At 41.5% G+C, this 22,815-nt stretch overlaps 1 protein-coding gene across 2 annotated transcripts in view; it reads left to right on the top strand.

Moving 5' to 3' along the window:
• Positions 1-22,815, top strand: part of mink1 (misshapen-like kinase 1) — a 255,643-nt gene that overhangs the window by 139,247 nt on the left and 93,581 nt on the right. Inside the window, exons 13-17 of one of the 2 annotated variants that reach the window (XM_084320845.1) lie at positions 3,164-3,271; positions 4,751-4,837; positions 7,479-7,655; positions 14,850-15,020; positions 15,537-15,695. In XM_084320845.1, the coding sequence (XP_084176971.1) occupies positions 3,164-3,271; positions 4,751-4,837; positions 7,479-7,655; positions 14,850-15,020; positions 15,537-15,695 (702 nt within the window). The remainder of the gene's footprint in view (positions 1-3,163; positions 3,272-4,750; positions 4,838-7,478; positions 7,656-14,849; positions 15,021-15,536; positions 15,696-22,815) is intronic. The other variant, XM_084320846.1, reaches the window with a different exon arrangement.

Below are 22,815 nucleotides of genomic sequence, written 5' to 3'. Positions count from 1 at the left end.
GGCCCATGTCACCCCACTTCTTAGGGACCTGCACTGGCTCCCCATTGCTGCACGAATCCGCTTCAAGGCCCTCGACCTAGCATACCGTGCGGCAAAGGGAACCGCTCCCGCCTACCTCCGGTCAATGGTCTCTAACTACACACCCTCAAGACCCCTACGCTCTGCATCTTCTGGCCGCCTCAGACCTACTCCTATCCAAGCTCCGGGAGGGTCATCAAAGAGAAGTCGCCTATTCTCAGTCCTTGCCCCACAATGGTGGAATGAACTACCCACCCCAGTTAGGACAGCCGAATCACGTCCAATCTTTCGCCGTCGACTAAAGACGCACTTCTTCAACCATTATCTGAATTAAAAAAAAAAAAAAAAAAAAAAAAAAAAAAATCTAACCCTAACTAACCGTACTGTCATGCACTTGTCCTAATAAACTAACCTACACTGTAGCACTCAACACTTTGATGAACATTGTTGCTCAGCTGATAGAGTTGTGCCCTTCCTGATGGCTTGTCGTACAGAACTTGTAAGTCGCTTTGGATAAAAGCGTCAGCTAAATGACTAAATGTAAATGTAAATGTAAATGTACTCGAGTAGCCTCCAGCTACGGCCAGGATTCTCCGGAGCTGCAGCTGGACCCTATACTCGAGTAGCCTCGAGCTACGGCCAGGATTCTCCTGCGCTGCAGCTGGTCCCTATTGGTAACGTTACTGTGCTTTGGTCATATCACATTCAACATGCCCTCAGCTCGAATACGCGTTGAATCAGTGTTATAAGACATTGATATCAGGAGCTATCTGTAGCTACTGCTAGCCGGATATATAACGTTAATATTTAGTATATTTTAGTTCAATGGGACATTTCGTTTTGAACAGTGAACTAACTTGCGTATCATACACGTCTCTACTAGACTATTGCTGGAGCATTTGTTGATATCAGGAGCTATCAGTATCTAGCCGGCTAGATACCGTTCGGTTAGACAATGCCTCATCATGTATTAAACTAAAAGTGAATAGTTGACTGGGTCATTTTGTAACGGTAGCTAACGTTAGCTCAGGGAGACGTCGTCCTCCCGTCCCACTAGACTAGACTAGACTAGACCCGTGCGTGCGGGAGGGGCTGGAGGGATGAGCAGACGCCGCACCACCCGGTGTCTGAGACAGAACTCAGCGAGTGAGATTGGTTTTGACGATCGGCGAAAATAAAGCATTATCACCGATCACCGATCGTATATTTATACTGATTATCGGCCGATAACGATCGGTGGCCGATCGATCGGGGCATCCCTAGTACGTATACGTTATGAGGTTAAAGTCAGTAAATAATTTCAATGTATGTAAGATATGCTTTGTAATTGAATAGTTCTGTTTAAAAAAATATATATAACAAATTGCCTACATTACCGCTTTCTCCCCAAATCATTCCCCGCCAACAACGAGTTTACTCGTTATTGGGAGCCGACGCTTGAACGCCAATATTTCTGAATATTTGTATTCATTATTCATCCAGGGACCTTGGTGTTACCATAGGGAATGAGTCTGAGATCGCCAAAGTGCAATACCGGCCGCATCCAGCTAGACAGCGGTATCGAGCACCCTTTGAAACCTTGTATCTTGGCCTGTGCAATGGTCAAATGTCACCGGGCTCACTTTTCTTTGTCGGGCGAATGGAGCAGTTCTAACGATCAGATTGAGAAGCGTCAAATGCTCCCGATGCATGATGTGTGGTGGATTATGTTGGCGACACGATCGACACCAATACTGGGACTCGCGATCAGATAATTGGAATATTCTTTTTGGGGTACATCCTAGTGAAGGTAAGGGCTATATGATATCAATCCTGCGTTGATCCAACCATGTCTTCACCTCGATCACAACTTATGTGTGTAACGTTACTCCACAATGTATACCGTTGGTGACGATCAAAGCATCAGAAAACGACCCCCCCCCCCCCCCCCCCCCCTTTCATGCATTCATGATGAAACATAATACCTATGATATATATTTGATTTGGGAATAGTAGCGTGTACAGCCACGAAACGGCAACGTTTATAGTAGATTACCCCAGACCACGCTATAACTATACTTATTACATGGTGTTTTAACATTCGCCAGTGAAAAAAGTAGTAGAACGCACTCACCTCACTAAACTTGACACGGAGTGCTGTAACCTCTGATATCATACATAAAAAATAGGGAAACAATGTCCAGGCACGCACTCCAGGTTTTTCCAAATTTATTGGCAGCCTGAAATCATATCATGACGTTTCGGTGTGAACACCTTCTTCAGAATGGCTTGCATGAAGGGTAAGTGACCCAAGTTTATACAAGACAAACAGGAAGTGACAACATAGGAAGTGACAACACATTCCAACAAGAGATCTGCAAAAAAGTACAAAATACCACTTACAAGCACAACCTTTTCAGAATTCACTGCGTTTAGAACCATAGTATTGTATCCATAGCTATAATATAGAATATAGTTATAGCTCTACAAACAAGGTGACGCACTCCTATCTTTTAAAGCGTGGCAGTGCTACCACGGGGCCTGTCTAATCCCTGGCGGTCAATGAGTTAATGATTTTTTTTTTATTATTATTTTTTTAACAAAATAGGATCTGAATTTGATTGGGCATCATATACCTGATTCCGATCATTAATATATCTGATAGGCTCTGATTCCAATCTGTCCTAATGTTATCGGATAAATGGCTGACACGCTTGGTCACGTGACTTTGGATTGAGGAATAACTACAACAAATGTAATTATTTCCCCTCTGATTCAGACCAGATGTATTGTGTTTCATTAGCAAGCCTCCATAAAGGAAGGTGTTTTAATGGGCTATCTGTACTTTACTGAACTTTGGTATTGATGGTGAATTTAAGAAATCAAAAGGTATGTGAAAGCTTCTTCCCCAATCTCATTTAATAATGTATTTATTTTTGTATTGTTTAGGAAAGGGGGTAGCATTATAGTGCAAATGGTAAACGAGACATGATTATGATGTGTGTATAAAAAGATTTACTTGTATTTTTTTTATTTAATGATTTCTATATATATATATATACCCCCACCCCCTCCACAGTCGACTCGTCTATATCTCTCTTTCACTCCGTCTTTGTCTTGCTCTCGCTCACTCTTGCCTCCCTCTCTTGTCACCGTTTCCTCCCAGCAACAGAGAAAGGAGCGAGAGATGGTGAGGCAGCAGGAGAAGGGACCCCAGCGCAGACTGGACGACATGAGGAGGGAGGAGGACCGGAGGCTGGCTGAGAGGGAGCAGGTAACCAACCACAGGGCACGCCGGGCCATGGCCAGCCAATCAGCGAGAGGCGTGGGAGCATCAGTCAGCAATAACACCTTCCCCTCACCCCCTCCCCCATGCAAGGCGCAACCGTGTGAAATTCCATGAGTAGGGTTGCCATAGCAGCAAGGATCTAAATTAGTGTATTTATTCAAGTTGTTTTTTTCTGTGGGTGAGCACTCTCTGCGTCTCTCTCTCATGTTCCGTTTCCTACTCTACAGGCGTTGTATGCTACTAAATATTAACATTTTAACGTCCATGACAATGTTTTACAATCGGGTGTTTCTCTTCTGATTCAAGCGTTGTAGTACTAAATAATTAACATCATATTATTAGTATGATGTGAAACAATTCTACAGGAAGAAATTCATGTTAAAAAAACATTTTTATAAGGTATTTCTATTAAATTCCAATCATATTAGTGCTAAAAACAGTATTGACATCATACTACTATGATAACTCCTGTGTCTGTTAGAACATCGCACGTTTCTCTCTACATCACATATTTCTATCCAATTGGATTAATTTGTTGAATTTTAAAAGGATAGAACTGGGGAGACTCATCACGTATGCTCTCATAGTGTCTTGTTGTCATAACAACCCTAGAGTACCACCTACTGATAGTGGATAGCTGTGGTAAATGTGTGCGCCCCAAAAATATTCACTAGATTTGACAGTGGACTAATATTCATTACCGTGGCACCAAATACATCCAAGTTCACCACACACGCACACAAGGTGTACAGGCTAATCAATTATGTCGTAGATGGATCTTCATGATCTTCAATATAGGTTTAATAGTGAAACACATACAAACAAGGTACATGTATATGAAATGAGCTTTGCTGAGAGGAGTGTTTCCACTGGCCACCTGGGAGAACACAGAAGGGGATCCAGCTCTCTTGTGAATAGAAGGGTGGAGGTTAGGGGGGGTTTGGGGACATCGGCTCTCTAGGTGTGAGAGGCAAGCTAGGACAAAGGGATTCCTCCACAGAGGCTTGGATCTGATAACTGTTCAGTAATTCAACCTTTTAAGTGCAAAAAAAGGGAAATACAAACAAAAAGCAAAATTACACATTTCGCTCACTGCTTCACCAGTTTTCTCCTCATCGTTGTCATCGTCTCTTCCTTGTGCTTGTGTCTATTTTTGATCTGTCTCCTCCTACTTATTTTCCCCTTTCCTTGCCGTTTCCTGTCCTGTCCTGTCCTCTCCTCCTTGACCTCTGCTCTCCTCCTTGTCCTCTCCTCCTTGACCTCTCCTCCTTCTCCTCTCCTCTGCTCTCCTCCTTGTCCTCTCCTCCTCTGCTCTCCTCCTTGTCCTCTGCTCTCCTCCTTGTCCTCTCCTCTCCTCCTCTGCTCTCCTCCTTGTCCTCTCCTCCTCTGCTCTCCTCCTTGTCCTCTGCTCTCCTCCTTGTCCTCTCCTCTCCTCCTCTGCTCTCCTCCTTGACCTCTCCTCAGGAGTTCATCAGACATAAACTAGAGGAAGAGCAGCGGCAGTTAGAAATCCTACAGCAGCAGCTGCTTCAGGAACAGGCTCTGCTCATGGTAACAACCCCCCCGCCACCCCCCCCCCCCCCTCTCTACTCATGTAACAACCCCCCGCCACCCCCACCCCCCCTCTCTGCACATGGTAACAACCCACCCTGCCATGGTTACTGGTGCTGAAAACCATTAAAGGTGCACTACGTCGTTTGGGGAGAACCCCCCCCCCCCCCCCCCCCCACACATATATATATATATATATATTATATATCTTACATTTTTGTATTATTTCTCAGAGGAAGAATTGGGTCTTTAGAACCCTGTTTGAAGCTAGAAAGCGACCTTTACAATAGCAAGGCTCACAGTTTTCTCTATAAACATAGTTACCAATCAAAGAAGTATATTTTAGGCTTTGAGGTTTGATGCCTCAAAATTATTTAGTTTTGATTTATGATGACATAAGATATAATCATTTGTTTTGTAAATTAATTGCAGGCTCTGCAATTACAAATCCCTCCTTTCCCCCCGAAACTGCATTGTGCACCTTTTTAAAATAAATGATTACTAACAATCATGTTATTTTGTTGACTACGTAATTGAATAATCTGTTTATTCATTTTGGACAAATTATTATCGCTAAGACAGACTGCATGTTGGTGTCCGAACATCAGAGGTTATTAGCAAGTAAAATCAAGCAAACGTAGCTGTACATCTTGCATGTCTACATTGTTTGCATTTTGTGTAGTTAGTGCCACTGCCACATTATAACATCTTGCCCATTGTAACTGCAATCATTAATGCTGTAGAGGTTTCACATGTTATGGACACTGTGTGTGTGTGTGTGTGTGTGTGTGTGTGTGTGTGTGTGTGTGTGTGTGTGTGTGTGTGTGTGTGTGTGTGTGTGTGTGTGTGTGTGTGTGTGTGTGTGTGTGTGTGTGTGTGTGTGTGTGTGTGTGTGTGTGTGTGTGTGTGTGTGTGTGTGTGTGTGTGTGTGTGTGTGTGTGTGTGTGGGGAGGGGGGGTGGTCTTGTAAGTAAGCAGTCTCTCTCTTGTAGGGATGTCCCGATCATGTCCGTCTCCCTGATCCCCATCCAAGTAATTTAAAATTGATTATCTGCCGTGTCCCGATCTGATATTTGTATTTTCTAGATAATACAGCTGCACAGTGCACACTTCAAGTACATTACACAGTTAGTAAAGCCAATCCAATGTAGGTAAGATGTGTTTAGTAATTGAATAGCTTTTGTTAAAGACAATTAGCCTACATCACTGCTTTCCCTTTATAGTTTTCATTTATTTCTTAACAAAAAAGGATCAGAATTTGATCGGACTGATACAGATCAATACCGATTGACTCAGAATCCGATTGATCTGATTGGGACATCCCGTCTTTTGACAACCTTGTGTCTGTGTGTGCAGTAGGTCTGTCACTTTCGCTTCCAAAAATCAAGTTCAAATGAAGTTCATTGAATTAGTTTGAATTAATGTGAACATGTATGTAATCAGAATCCTCTTAAGTCTGTCATAATGTGCTTCTCCCTCCTTCTCTGCAACCCCCCACGCTTTCTCATTATCACAACCAATTCTTGACACGCATATTAATGTCACATTAACTTTATTATAAATATAGATTCTCAGGAAGGTTTATTTCCCATGCATAGATGTATCCACTGCAGACGGGGGTTGAGAGGTAAATAGCCGTCTTGATAAAAAATAAATACAGAAGCAGGCGAGCCATTACACACGGACAGAATAGGGCACAGATTCAAAAGACATTAATTTCGACTGAAACAAAATCACCATTGATAAAATTACAGGCATCATTTTAGTAATGTGGTGCACTGGGACCCTCTGGCAAGTTTTGTGCCTGTACGTTTTGGTTTGGATAGTTTTTAGTCACACAGCGGCTGTATGCGTCAGCTGTCTCCTTTGGTCCCAGGTCAGAGAGTTGTGGAGAAGCACACAAGGTTCCCTCACTACTGTGATACTGTGTCCTCCCTATACTTCACCCACAAAGGGCACCTCTTGGAATAGAAGGTGTTCTCTTTTAACCTAATTTGAGCATCAATATCATCAACCGCAATCTGGGACACTGGAAAGCAGATTGTTAAATGAAAAGTAGGCCTAACAGCACTCCAATTTTGAATGCAAACACATCACAGTAATAATAATAATAATAATAATAATAATAATAATAATAATAATAATAATAATAATAATAGTAATAATACACCCAACTTATATAGTGCCTTTCTACGTGTTCAAAGAAACTTTACATAGCTGAATAAAACAAACAAATACAAAACTCTTCACATAAAAGAATAACATTTTCAATATTTTAATATTTAAAGGTGCTATAGATCATTTTTACGTAATCATTTAAAATAAATAATACATCCAGAGCTTTTTAGAATGGTGTGGAATAAAAGTATTGCTTTTCCCTCGAAATAATTATTGATGAATCAATTTATGATAAAAAAAATTGTTGGATGAATGTTATCTATAGCACCTTTAACCATACTACGCCTATATTTGTGCGAGTTTTTGAGTTGTTGAAAGAGAACCCCGCCACACAAGGTTCGAATGATACTTTGAATCAAGAGAGAAAAAAAGTGACCGTCCTAGCGTGCAGGGTCATATCTTGTGGTACCCAGGCCTAGTTAAGCAGCTTATTGACTGCCTTGTGTGTGTGTGTGTATTCTCAGGAGTACAAACGTAAGCAGCTGGAGGAGCAGCGTCAGTCAGAGCGTCTGCAGAGACAGCTTCAGCAGGAACACGCCTACTTGGTCTCCCTGCAGCAACAGCAGCAGGACAAGAAGCCCCAGCTCTACCACTACAACAAGAACCTGGAGCCCAACAACAAGCCCGCCTGGGCCCGCGAGGTACAGAACTAAATAACAAGCCTGCCGGGGCCCGCGAGGTACCGAACTAAATAACAAGCCTGCCTGGGCCCGCGAGGTACCAAACTAAATAACAAGCCTTCCTGGGCCCGCGTGGTACCGAACTAAATAACAAGCCCGCCTGGGCCCATGAGGTACTGAACTAATTAACAAGCCTGTCTGGGCCCGAACTAAGTAACAAGCACATCTGTGCCTGTGAGGTACCGAACTAAATAACAAGCCCGTCTGGGCCCGAACTAAATAACAAGCCCGTCTGGGCCCGAACTAAATAACAAGCCTGTCTGGGCCCGAACTAAATAACAAGCCCGTCTAGGCCTGCGAGGTACTGAACTAATTAACAAGCTTGTCTGGGCCCCAACTAAGTAACAAGCACATCTGGGCCCGTGAGGTACCGAACTAAATAACAAGCCTATCTGTGCCTGTGAGGTACCGAACTAAATAACAAGCCCACAAGGTACCAAACTAAATAACAAGCCCGCCTGGGCCCGTGAGGTACTGAACTAAATAACAAGCCTGCCTGGGCCCGAACTAAATAACAAGCCCGCCTGGGCCCGTGAGGTACTGAACTAAATAACAAGCCTGCCTGGGCCCGAACTAAATAACAAGCCAGCCTGGGCCCGCGAGGTACTGCACTAAATAGAGGTCCGCCTGTACCCGTCGGGTACCAAACCAAACAAAGGTCCGCCTGGACCTACAAGGTACCAAACCAAACAGAGGTCTGCCTGGGCCCCGCGTGGTACCGAACTAAAAGAGGTCCACCATGGCGGAACTGTCGTCATTATCCAGAAGTAACTGTACTTACAGTAGATTTCATTCATGGTCTTTGCTGCCCTGTACTGGACGCCTGGTGGTACTAATTCCAGATGTAACTATGCCATTGGATAGACAAGTTCCGTGGCTTTTAAAAGAGGTATGACATGACATAATAGAGCCATTTATAAGCCTGGGCCCTCATTTATCAATGGTGCGTACGCACAGATATGTGCGTAAACCCTGCGGACGATAATTTCTAAGCAAAGTGTGGGATTTATCAAAATGAATGTGTGCTTGAGATTGTGCGCAGATATCTACGCACAGCTCAGACCGTGCGTACCTGTCACCAAGCGGTAGAATATGAAGACTCCAGACGGACGGAATATGCTTTCATCAGTTTCATGCATTAGTTTCAACACTGACGTGTTCTGTATGACCCGTAATTCATTATAGTTAACCTGTTCCACCGTGGAATATTTTCTGAAAATCCGCCTAAAATATATACCTAGGTAAATGGAATATTGCTCCACTTCTACAAGGACTATTTGCATATTCTTGGTATCTAGGGTCATCTATGGACCTCAGGGAATGTATTCAGTGTCAGAAATATTGTACTAGGCTTGCTTAAATTGTGATGAAACAAAGGAGAATATGAATTATGATTTTTCTTTGCATCTTTGACAGTGAATAACACCATGCTAATAATTTAACATAAACATTAAAAACTGCCACTGATCTCGTTCAGTACCTTCTTGAGATCATGTGTACAAAAAATCTAAGGAAATTAATAAAGGGAAGATGATTACACAGAAGGTTCTGTAGATACAGTACTGAATTCTCCCATCCGGACCAATGCAATTTGAAATATTATTATAGAATAGGCTTATAAATTACCTTATTATAGCCAATTCGCACATTTATATATATATATACATATATTATCTTTCAAATGCCCGAGTTCAATTTGGATTTAGTATCACCAGGCATGCATAAGAACAGATAATGAAATCTACTGTAATCTACTGTACTTTAAAGTTTTCCCCACAGTGCAACCGTTTTGAAACTAATTTCAGATCTAATTGTTCCTACATGTTAACAATAGGGAAGAGAAACTTGAAAGCCTTTCAATATTTGTCAAAAACTTGACCTTTTGTGTTATATTATCCCGAATAATAAGAGTTATTAAAGAAATTCATACAGAACTATGAACGTTGAACCCCATACAGGGCTCGAAATTAAAAAAAAAATTACTTGGTAGCACTCATCAAAATGTAAGGAGCACCAACAATATATATGTAATATATATTTTTTATTGATAAAAAAAACGACAATATAACAGTACTGTAATGCAGTAAAACAGTGAAAGTAGCCTTAAACTATGTAGTGTAGACCTAGTAGTGTAGCCTATAGTGTAGACTAGACATGTGCCGGTATGACATTTTGAGGGTACGATAACCTTGGGCAAAAATACCACAGTTTCACGGTATTCTGTACATAAAAAAATCCCCCATTGAACAAAACGTCTTTTATTACAGTGCACAATAAGCTTTTCTGTAAGTGTTATTTATGAATGTGTGACGACTGTCTGTATTACACACAGAGGGAACTGTCTGACCACTTTCAAACTAAGTACAGAATATACAATACTTCCATTTGACATTAGCTATTTCTGGGTGGAATATTCCGATTTTAGCTCACTAGATCAGTCACATTAAACTTTCTTTTTGTATAGCTTATAGGGGTGGGCTTGAGTAATCGATTGATCGATTACTCACGGCTATGAGAACTCGATCTTTCAGCCAACAACAGCCAGCTAATGAAGGAATTAATGAAAACTTTATTTAACAGATTGCAGAATGGGTACAATACAGTACGGCTCAATACACAATTGTTAAGGGGATGCAGACCAGAGAAAGACGTATGTCTTGTTTACATCAGGGTCCCCCATTTTCAATTCATAGTGACATTTATGACATACACAACATACATGACATTTATGACATAGGGACATACAATGGCATACAGGTATATAGTAGTTACATTTGTGACATATACGATATGGAAATATACAGTACTGTTACCCAGAAATCCTAACATAAAATATATACATATGATGGGGAGGAGACTGTGTACATTAGGAGGGGAGAAACCACTCTTTATCATCAATGTACATAGATACACACACTACTGCACTATGAACTGCCAGCCAGCTAGCTGGCTACCTAGCCCCTTTCGTGACTGTTCACTCGGTGCATCACAGTCACGAAAGGGGCTACTGGCTACCCGAATCCACAACAGCCAGGCAGCCAATCGTACAAAATACAGTCTCAGCCAATCACATCGATTTGTACAGTTAGTTAGCTCCAGTATTAGCTAGCTACAGTTGCTAGGTAGCTAAAGTTAGCTAGCTAGCTAGCCAACAGCTGCAAAAACGAATGCCTATGATGGTATCAGCCGTTGACACGAGCGCCTATCAGTAGCTAGCCAGCTACATAACGTTAGACACCGCCTTGTGCATTTAACTAAAGTGAATAGTTTACTGGGTAATTTTCTTAAGTGATGTTGAAAGATGAGCTGCACTCTTGCTCTCTTCAGAGCGAATGAGAGATGTTGACTAGACGGGTCTGTGAGGGGCAGGGGCAATGTGAGCACTGGGAGCAGTGTGTGTGAACGTGTGTGTGCGTCAACAACTTGCTGTAGGATGAGAGAAGACAGCGGGGCTTGAAGGCTAATCTTAACCAATCTAAAATCAGCATTAAATGTAAGAACGTCAAGCTCACGTTAGATTGGTTAGAATGGTCACTGTCAACTCACAAGGCACATACTGAGTGACAAACTAGCGAATGGACAGAGAGGGGGGGAAGGGGGGGAGGTCGCACCAGAACAATTATTTGCACTCGCACGAATGCTCCCAATTATATTTTGAGGTCGCACCGATACAATTTCGGTCGCATATGCGACCAATTCGGTCGCAATTTCGAGCCCTGCCATAGATCCCTTCAGGAAGTGTAGTTTGGAAAAATTACAACACTGATCGACAGCTATCGATGTCTATTACAAAATGCCAGCAAAAAGGCTACAATTCCCATGGTTCAAAATTTCCAAAATGGTCGCCCTCTCGGAATAGACTTGAGCAAATCGAAAAGTTAAATCTATCTAATGACACTTTTAACCTATTGCTAAACTAACGTATTGATGATAATATACATCCTACATGCTGTTGTGACATGTTCATGGTGTTAATACTTGAATACGTTTGAAATTAAAATCGCTAATTTTATACAACACTCTGGAACAGGTTAATTGTAAAATAGCGACATTAGTGTAATTATTGTCAAGCCCTATAAATAGCATTTGGAATAGGTCTTTCCGAATGAATGCACCATGGTTTATCGTTGCATTTGGCTGATAAGTCATTGCCGGTGGCCGGGAGGAATGCACGACCCAGGCCTAATTTTATTTAATTAAATTGTAATGTTATTACTGGGGTATCTGTAATTAAAATATCACTTAAATGCAGGTGATCGGGGTTATCCACTGAAGCCATAATGACTCTGACCAAAACCAACAGGCTCACATGCGCACAATAGGCATTGTAGAGCGCAGTTGGCCTGCTGAGAGCAGCAATTCAGTCAAGAGGATCATACATCAGTTTTAAGTAAGTCTACCCTTGCAAGGTCTTAATCTAACTTGAAAAAACCTCAACAAAAAAAGGCATTTATTTTGCAGTATATGGCAAGCGCAAAATAGTGGTTACGAGTTTGTATTCTCCATTGGGTTGCACAGGTATAGCAATGTGCTTCAGCGACTCCTTCATTTCAGACATTACAGTGCAAAATGTCGGGTCAGCTTGTAATTTATTTCTGTCAATGTGCTGGTTCTGTAGGACTGGGTCAGTCAACATCCTTGCCTCCCAGCGCACCGAAGATAGTCTGCATGCTCCCTCCTCCTCAGCGGAGTTGTCTGTGAAATTGACAACTTCATTGGATTTATTTATTCTCTAAAAATATCTATAATCATATGATTAAATATTGTTTAAAAGAAAACCCAAAATAATAATAATAATAATAATATCTTAAATTTATATAGCGCCTTTCAGGAGACCCAAGGCGCTTAACAGCTAAGGGAGGGGGACAGGGAACAACGTAACAACAAAATATTAATCAAAAGGAAAGAAAACGAAAGAAAAAGGGGAAATCAGGCGGAGTCATTTACAAATTTGGTGGAAAGGTGGGTTTTGAGTTGGGATTTGAAAGAGTGCAGGGATGTAGCACTACGGATGTTTGGAGGGAGTGAGTTCCAGAGGGTGGGTGCGGCCACAGAGAAGGCTCTGGGACCAACAGTCCGCATGTTGGTGGTGGGGATGGAGAGGAGACCGGATTCGGAGCACTGCAGCCTCCGGGGCGGAATGTAGGGATGGAGGAGGTCCGCTAGGTACCGGGGGGCAAGGGAGTGAAGGGCTTTGTAGGTGATGAGGAGGATCTTGAAATTGATGCAGGACTTGACTGGAAGCCAGTGGAGGTGGATGAGGGTGATGCCAGGACTTGGTGCGGGTGAGAACCCTGGCAGCAGAATTTTGGACATACCGGTATTGTAGCCTGTTCAGGGCATTACTGGGTAGCCTATGAGGACAGAGTTTGCATAGTCCAGACGGGAGGTGACGAAAGCGTGGATGAGAGTCTCTGCTACATAATACTATTATTAAATACTATTATTCTGTGTGTCATGTTTCCAAATAAGATTGGTCACAACGGAAAATGCTGTATACGTTCAATTTGTTGGTTAAACCTCCGTGATCAATCTCGCTCTCAGTGAAGTTTCTCATAGTTCGCTTGGCTTAGTCCATTATTTCACATTCAATGGGGGTGTTTCATTACCATTAGGGATGTCCCGATCACATTTGTTTGCTCCCGATCCGATCCCGATCATGTGATTTTGAGTATCTACCGATACCGATCCGATCAAATTTTTTAAATTTTTAAATTTTATTTATTTTTTAATCCCAATTTCTCACATTACATTCACCCTGAATGTTGACGTTATCCAGGTGAAAAGTGAACTTCATTCAAGCGAGGCATTGCAATCCTTGACATAAATCATTTGATGTATAATTAAATCAAAGGAAATGCGTTTGGGTCTGAGAGTCTGGCTGGTCTGCCGTTCTGCAGCTGGATACTATTGGTTTGTTTTGGCAAAATTCTTCTGCTCTGTGTGACAATAAATAAATTAGTGATGATATGCAATTTAAAACCAAAACTAAGGCCTCAGTATGAGTTTAAGACGTGAACATGGTCATGTTTGTTGAATAAAAAAATAAAAGTAAAAAAGAAATTGATAAATAAAAATCCTGATTTAAAAAAAATGTGCTGATCCCGATCTTCGGAAAATCACATGATCGGATCGGGACATCCCTAATTACCATATATGGTTAATTAGGGGAGGTTCTGTATGCAAATGCTTACAATCATGCACGAGCATAGACGGTAAGAACAATGGTATTTATCAACACTGAGTGTGCGTACGACCTGTGCACGCACGGTTGATAAATCCCGATTTTTCTGTGCGTAGAGACATTCTAAATTCCGTGCTTAGGAACGAAAATAGAACACTTTCTACGCATTATTGATAAATGAGGACCCTGGCATTTTATATTCTATACTATACTTGTTCTCAAGTTGCTGAATGAGCTCAGTGGCATCTTTTTGCTTTCGATCATTGTTAGCATGGTGTTATTCAACGTCAAAGATGGGGGGGGGGGTGATATTATATTCTACTTTGGTTCATTACAATTTAATCAAGCTTAGTTTACTTGGGTATGTACTTTTAGGCAAATTTTCTGAAAATATGGCTAGGGTTTAACAGGTTAACCTTTATTTAACCAGGCAGGTCAATTCAGAATAAATTTTTATTTATAATGACAGCCTGGTGAGAGGACAAAAGGGCCTCTCGAAGGGTAACAGGGAAACATTTTATAAAATGGAAAAGAGACAGTGGATACATACATCACAGAGGTAAGGGAAATAATTAAAACACATCAAACATGCATGAAGCAGAACAGACAAATTACAGGTAAAAGACGCTGGGTGACAGTTGCAGGATGTGTGTAAACAACTTCGCGATAGAGTCCTTAAAAGTAGTGAGGGGGATCAATTTGTCCTTTTTAAAAGTCTTTTGCATCTCGTTCCAACTGCTGGGAGTAGCAAATTGGAAGGAGGAAGTGTTACCACAGGGAACATCGAGTGAGATATGGTGAGCAGCTCTGGTGTTATAAAGAGTAGATGAATTGACTTGCCTGGTTAAATAAAGGTTAAATACAAATTAAAAAAAAAAATTAGATAAATGTTTAAGTCAAGAGACATGGATTGTGTAAATGCTAGGAATATGTTCCTAATGAGTATATGGTATCTGCTCTGCGGTGTTCAGGTGGAGGAGCGCAGTAAGCTGAACAGACAGGGATCCCCTCAAATCTGCACCACGGTGTCTGACACTGCCATCCAATCGCGCTCGGACTCCGTCAGCCAATCCGGAGTGGCCCAGGCTTCCCAGACCCCGCCCATGCAGCGCCCTGTTGAACCTCAAGGGGGCCAGGGCAAGGTGCGTGTTTTTTGTATTGGTATGAGTGAGTCAAACGTTTAAAGTGTGACAGATGAGATGATTTGCACATTTGCATTTCTTTCTTGTGTGTTCTTTCTTACCTGAGAATGTCTTTTTCAATGCTGCCTTTATTTACTTCCTTCTTTCTCTTCTATTTCTTCCTTTCTCTCTGCACCAACCTCCTAACCCCCACCCCCCTAACACCCACCTCCACTCTCACATCTCTTATCTCAAAACACACACAAATACAATCTTATCTGCCTCTCCATGCCCCTCCTTGCTGCCTTGACCACTCTTCCTTCTCCTTACTGTTTTTTCCTTTTCACTCTTCCTTCGCCCCCTGTCCTGGTCCTCTGCTCTTGACTCCTGCCCTGGCCTCCTGTCCTGGTCCACTGCCACCCTGTGCAGTTCCAGATGGCTCACCTGGTTCCCCTGAAGCCCTACGCCGCCCCCGTCCCTCGCTCCCAGTCCCTCTGCGACCAGCCCACTAAGACCATGTCCGCCTTCCCCACTCAGGACCCCTCCCTCGCTCCCACCCCCCGCCCCATCAACTCCAGGGAGCTGGTCCGTCAAAACTCAGACCCTACCTCCGAGACCCCCGCGCCGCAGATCCACGCCATACGGGAGGACCGGGGCCCCTGGATCCGACTGCCAGAGGTAGAGCTGCCGCCAAAGGTGAGGCAACGAACGAGATGAAGGTTGAGATTAATGTGGATCTTCCACACAAGGTGAGAGATGACGAGATGAAGAGATGATGTCCGTTAGTTGTCCTTTATGATTTTTTCCTCATGCTGAATGAGTTATGAAGAATTATGAGCACATCTCTGGTAAGCACTAGGTTTTTATGGCATAAGCAGAGGCCGTCTATCACAGCATCTGTGTGTCTGTCTGTTTGTATGCATGCATGCATGTACAGATGCAGCACTGAAAAATCAAACCACTTCTGCTGCCCGTCTACTGCTCGTCTAACGCCCCTCTAACGCCCTTCTAACGCCCTCGTCATTGTTGATTTTAGTAGCATGGTTGCGGTTCTGTTATGTGCCGCCAGGAGGCGCAAAGTCAAGTTGGAATTATATCATTGTATCCATCCATCCGACGGCCTGTCACATATTTAACCACATTGTGGTTAAAGATTTGTGGTTTAAGCTGGTGATTATTTTACAGATGGCTGTCGGGCCATTTACTTTATTGAATTAATTTGTCTGAACAGTATTGAGTGGAGCGCACCGCTGTGTGTCATCGAGCGTCGCACACTACAGACATGCACATATTATTTTGTAATGTAATGATTTTCTGTTGATTATTTAACTGTTATTAGTACAGTAATTGTGTTGTATTTTCGATTAACGTGCGTTTTTTATGGATAATCAGCTGAGATGTACTGTATTATTATTTACGTTGAGACAACCCAGCATGCTGGCCGAAGACCCGCCTACTCTGCTCTCTGATTCGCAGACACACAGACAGTGGCTCCAGTCATGGCGGCGAGCCGAGTCGTTGTTAGACGGGTCGATGTTTCTAGCTTTCTAGCATGCATAGCATGCATCTTCGTTGAAAAATAACCAAATATGTCTTTCAGTGAAATGTTAGTGCCTTAGCCGGGGCACCTTCGCCATTTTGGACATTAGGATCTATTTTCCGTCTGTCACTTGCTTTAGTGGTGATTCGGGAGTTCTACAGTAACGTTACAGTAGCTAACGTCATCCCGGTTCATACAGTAGTACTGTATATTTGTATGTCTCTAAATGTCTTGATGAATTGAACGTTCATTTAAGTACCTGTGTTATTCAGTACATTACAATTAAACTTCTTCAACTTGAACCTGTGTGGAATGTGTATTCAGAGCAGATCAGTATCCTAATGACTTTAGTTTTATGCCTCCGGCGATAAGGTGTTTTGCTAATTCTGTCAACGTATCGTGCATATACACTACTTGCTATTGGCAAACGATTGAATACAGCTGTGAAACGGGCCTTAACGTACGTGTTATTAACCATACTGTACTAGGGCTGGGCTATATATCGAGTATACTCAATGTATCGCGGCTTGTTCTACATGAGATGTAGTAAATTATTATATCGTGGACATCGAGTATATGTTGTCACGTTGCGGCTGAGATGAGACTTGCTTTTGCGCAGAGCTGTCCTCATTTCATTATAGACACATGACTAGTGCGGACCTTAAATGACATGCAATTGTAATTTCATTAGACAGACCAGCGCGGACCTTTAATGACATGCAATTTAATTGTTTGGCTGCCGGAGGTTAAATTCATGATATACCATCTGTTGCCAGCTCTATTTGTCTATGTAGAAGTTCCCCTTCTTTGCAGGGCTATAACTTTTTAAATTCTATTGCTAAATTGCCATTATTAGGGCCCATTCAATGTCCTATATGTATTGTTCAGGGTGTATGAACGTTAAACTTTTTCATTCACATATTCATACTAAAATATGATCTAAAGTATAAGTATGTTTTCATCTCTTTCTGCAGCTTTCTCCAGAACGTGATTTATAGCCCCAAATTCATTATATTGATGATCAAATACAGTTTGATAGCAATCGGCGCGATATAAAAAAATCCAACTGGACGGACTTCTGGAAGTTACTACACGTCGTCTGATGTTGACCGGATGGCCGAGGGGGCGTTTATAATTCCGTGGGCAGCGTTATACCATTCATCTAATGTGGGTCATATGTTCATCAGATCAGTTGGTATCGTACACATTGAAAAATAACGCTGAATCTTACCGTATCTTCCTCGCGCCGTTGGGCGATGAGCGTGGAACAGACATTTTCCTATTATGGGATATAGAAATATCCGGTCCATTTCCAGCTTGTATAATAGTATATACGTCCAAATCATGTTGTTTATCGAGTTATTTGCAGCGATCGATGTTCACTGTGTGAAGACTGAGTCTCTCTAACACTAGCGAGTGCCCGGACCCCATATGGAGTGAGTCCTACCGGGTTAAAGGTAACATCCGTTTTTTTTTTCGATCTACCGATCGGCCACCAGATGGCGGTCTTGAACCGCTAGAGGATTGAGAGGAGATCACACTTGTGTCTAAGGCTCCCGGAAAGGAAATATGATTCCGATCACAGATTTTTGAAATATTGATATCAAAGACGAGTTACGGCGTCTTCGGCAACTTGAGCATGGCGGGGAAGGACGCCTAAAAGCGTCTTCCGGCAGTTAAAGTGTTAATGACATGCAATTTAATTGACGCAAGCAATGGGCTAACGTTAGCTGCTAACCAAGTTATCCATGATGACTAGGCTAAGCTTACTAGCGTTAGATGCTAACCCTGGAAAACGCTCAAAGCGGACTCCACAACACTAGGGTCATTAGTGAGGAAAGGGGGTGGGTTATATTGACGACGCTTGACAACAGAAGTTTAAACATAACTTCATATTTATTGGTTATTCGTTTCTTTATATCATCCAGTTTCCATCTCCGTGTGTTCAACTCTTCCTGTTTACATTCGAGTGTGACGTCACCTACGGCAGCTTAGACGATCAAAACGCAAACCTAGAACAAAACCCGAGGGGGGGGGGGGGTGCTGGCTCTCTCGCGCGGGCTGGCTCTCTCGCGCATTCTTGCCCTCTCTCGCGCATTCTTGCCCTCTCTCGCTCTCTCTCTACATTCAATGATTTAAAGTAGCCAAACGTTACAGTATAAATACTAACTGGATAGTTGATGATATAAACATTTAATTTCATTATCTGAAATATTCTAAAATCATTAAGTCTGCTATAAGCCATTATCCCTTTGTGTGTGATTATTATTTTCTCACAGTAGTGTGTGTGTATATATATATATATGTGTGTGTGTTTGGCTAAAGTGGATAGAAAACACAGTACTGTGCAAAAGTCTTATATAAATTGTCTTAGATGTAAATATATTTTTTTATTAGTGTGTCAGTAGACTACTCTTAGTACATTTTCATTTAATTATTTTTTAAAGCATCTTCATGGTTTAATAATGCAAACATATGTTGCAGGGACTTATTATAGTCATCATATTGGCGTGACTGTATGCATCAAAGGGTTAAATCAAGCATTTTTAAGTGCTTTAGAGGAAATGTCCAAATATCGCGATATATATTGTGTATCGTGATATGGCCAAAAAATATCGCGATATCATTTAGAGGCCATATCGCCAATCCCTATACTGTACATTTAAATCATATCGCCTTCTATCTACACCAACAACACAGCATTGGAGCGCACCGCTGTGTGTGTGTGTGTGTGATTTTCTGTTGATTATTTAACTGTTATTAGTACAGTAATTGTGTGGTATTTTCGATTAACGTGCGTTTTTTATGGATAATCAGCTGAGATGTACTGTATTATTATTTACGTTGAGACAACCCAGCATGCTGCCCCAAAGACCCGCCTACTCTGCTCTGTGATTCGCAGACACACAGACAGCATGCATCTTCATTGAAAAATAACCGTGATGCATGCAGCACATTTGTATCAAAAACACTTTACCTTGTGATCCCCAACCTGCAATATTAACGATGCTGGTACAATTTTCAAATGATTGAGGTCGTACACAAAACAGTTCAGTCGATAGTATAATGACAAAAATAATAATAATTGATCAAGATAGTTAATCAATCAAAACACGACTACACCATCCCCTTAATTTGGAATAATGTCAAACAATTTATGCATTACTATTAGGGATGCTCGATATTGGCTTTTTTACCGATACCGATATTCCGATATTGTCCAACTCTTAATTTCCGATACCGATATCAACCGATATCAACCGATACCGATATATGCAGGGTTTCCCCGTCCAAAAAACTGAATAATTTCAGGTAACTAATAATTTCACTGGATATATATATAACAAATATTGTTATTGTTTTTTTTTGTTTTTAAACCGATACCGATATTCTCCGATATCACATTTTACTGCCGATATCGGCCGATAATATCGGTCGGCCGATAATATCGGTCGGCCGATAATATCGGACATCCCTAATTACTATATTTCATCACAATATAATAGATATAGCTAGACTACTGACATTGTCATTGTGATAATGTCAGTAGTAGCTACCTGTATCTATTGTTTACACTTGAAATGTGTGTTTTTATTTTGTGTGCATTTTTATTTTGTCACAATATTATTTGAAAATATTGTCTAAAATCGAACTGTATTACTGAGTTGCAGCACTTAAAAACAGTGCTTTCTGTTTTAAGATTTGATTTGATTAGATCTGTGTCATATTCTCTTCAGTTGAGATTGATCCACTAACATAAGTAAATGACTATACATTACTGTAATAATATAAGCTCCAAGAGCTTTCAAACTTGACATGCTTGATTGCAGCCCTGAGAACATTGTGAGGTACATTATGAATTGAAAATGGGGGACCCTGATGTAAACAAGACGAAAGTCTTTCTCTGGTCTGCATCCCCTTAACAGTTTGAGTGCCACGCCCGAGAATATTCGGGTTTACGCCCCGACCGTTGAGTGCCATGCCCGAGAATATTTTGGTGTTTTTTTTTATTTTATTTTTTTATTAGCGATCTGAAATCATATTGCATCACGCAAGCCTACCGTTGGAGATCCAGGGACCGCCGGCGATCAGATGTGAAAAAAGCGCCCCTATCGTCTCCCAGATGGTAAATCACCCTTTTGGAATGGACTCAATGAAAGTGAATGGGAGAACGGATTTCTGACTCCACATTTTACTTCTCACTGATGCAGCCGGGGTTACCAGAGTTCATTCTGGAGCCTCTGAGCCGCGGGGAATCATGTGTTCTACTGTACACACGTTGGATCAATACACTTATCGATTTTTTCGAATGGTGATCAGGAATTGGAATATACCATTTAGATACCATCTGATGTCAGGTAAGGAATCTATGTTATCAGTGTTAGGATAATCAGACTCGTTTTCATGGAGATATAAGCGTTTCCACTATATGTGATACAGCTGTTTTGACTGTAAAAGCCATGAGGAAATAATAGCAGCGATTATCAGCGCACGAGCGTGCGTGCGCACACATATACTATCGATCATCTAGCGTTTATTTGAAAACGATTCATAAATAGACAGACGAATGATAACGTTCTGGAATATTCCAGTAAAAGGCGATTATCATAGGCATGGGTTGTTTTTCCCCGGAAAACGGGTGATTTTCAAAATGCTATCAAACGGAAATGAAGCGATAAAAATACAATCTGCCTCGCCAATGTTGACTGGAAAATGATTCTTTGATAAGCGATGGGCAGATTAGACACATAGCCATAATTTAAAACATAGATTAGGCGATATTAACGTTAACATTGGCCGTGGACCGTGGCATCAAGGGGGTAAAAAGGAAAACCCGGCGTGGCACTCAAAGTGTTAATTAACAATTGTGTGTATTGGAGCTGTAGTGTACTGTACCCATTCTCCAATCTGTTCATTAAAATGTTCATTCATTCATTCATTCAAGGCCACCACTGATGTCATGTGTCCAGGCAGGCCTCGGGTACAAAATTATAAAAATTTAACAGACCAAGAAGAAAAGTACAAACAAACAATTAAATCACAATCTTCTTCCTGGGATCTTCTGTCTGCGGGGTTCTCAAACGCTCATTGACCCGATCACTATAAAACACTATAGCAGTGTTTAACTACATCGATCACCGACTGTCATAGATTGCAAGGTAAGGCAGATTTCCCCTGTTGGCCGTTCCAATTTACCTTTTGAGACCACAGTTGGTAGGTTGTAAAGTCAATTAGCAACATGAACATTCGAGTTGCATAATCATCAGGCCGCGGTTTGCTGCCTTTGTTAGCAATGTCGTAACTAGGGCTGTCTTAAATGCTTCGAAGCTTCGAACGTTCGATTCGATGGCACAAGCTTCGAACATTAAAAAAAAATCGAAGTTTAAAAAAAAATAAAATAAAAAAATTTTACTTCGATTTGTGTGTGTGTGTGTGTGTGTGAACTACCCATCCCAGTTAGGACAGCCGAATCCCGTCCAATCTTTCGCCGTCGACTAAAGACTCACTTCTTCAACCATTATCTGAAATGATTAAAAAAAATAAAAAATCTAACCGTGACTAACCTTACTGTCATGCACTTGTCCTAATAAACTAACCTACAATGTAACACGCAACACTTTGATGAACATTGTTACTCAGCTGATAGAGTTGTACCCTTCTTGCTGTCTTGTCGTACAGAACTTGTAAGTCGCTTTGGATAAAAGCGTCAGCTAAATGACTAAATGTAAGTGTGTGTGTGTGTGTGTGTGTGTGTGCGCGCACCTTGTAGAATTCCACACATAAGAAAGAAAGATACTGGGATGAATAAACAAAATAGGAAATAAAATGTAGAAATGCATGCAATACATAAATAAATATGAATCTCCATATATGAAATATAACATTTAGATAAGGTGCTACTGAGATGTTTTGGTGAGTTCTTTGTTTTTTTGTGGAAGTTGCCCTTCTTAAAAATGCATCAACATTCACTGATAATTGGTCTGTAGTGGAGTCTACAAGGTCTACATTGCCGGACCATGTAGAATCCGGACCTTGTAGACTGACATAATTCTGTGCATAGTTTAGTCTACACAGGCCATATTTCAAATAATCAAAATCTTACTTCATTCATCTTAAACATTCTTGATTTGGGGGATTGGTAGTTCCCATGAAATCTGAAGTTGTTCAAACGACAACAGCGATCCACCTTGAATTAAATCACACAGCCGAGTGAAACCTTGTTGGATGCGTCAGTCACGAAAGGGGCTACTTAATTAATTTATCCAACCCACTTTA

Source organism: Notolepis coatsorum (genome assembly GCF_963971535.1).
Source record: "Notolepis coatsorum genome assembly, chromosome: 8".
Classification (NCBI taxonomy): Eukaryota; Metazoa; Chordata; class Actinopteri; order Aulopiformes; family Paralepididae; genus Notolepis; species Notolepis coatsorum.
The sequence above is the reverse complement of the archived record's forward strand: the minus strand, read 5'-3'. Positions and strand labels throughout refer to the sequence as shown.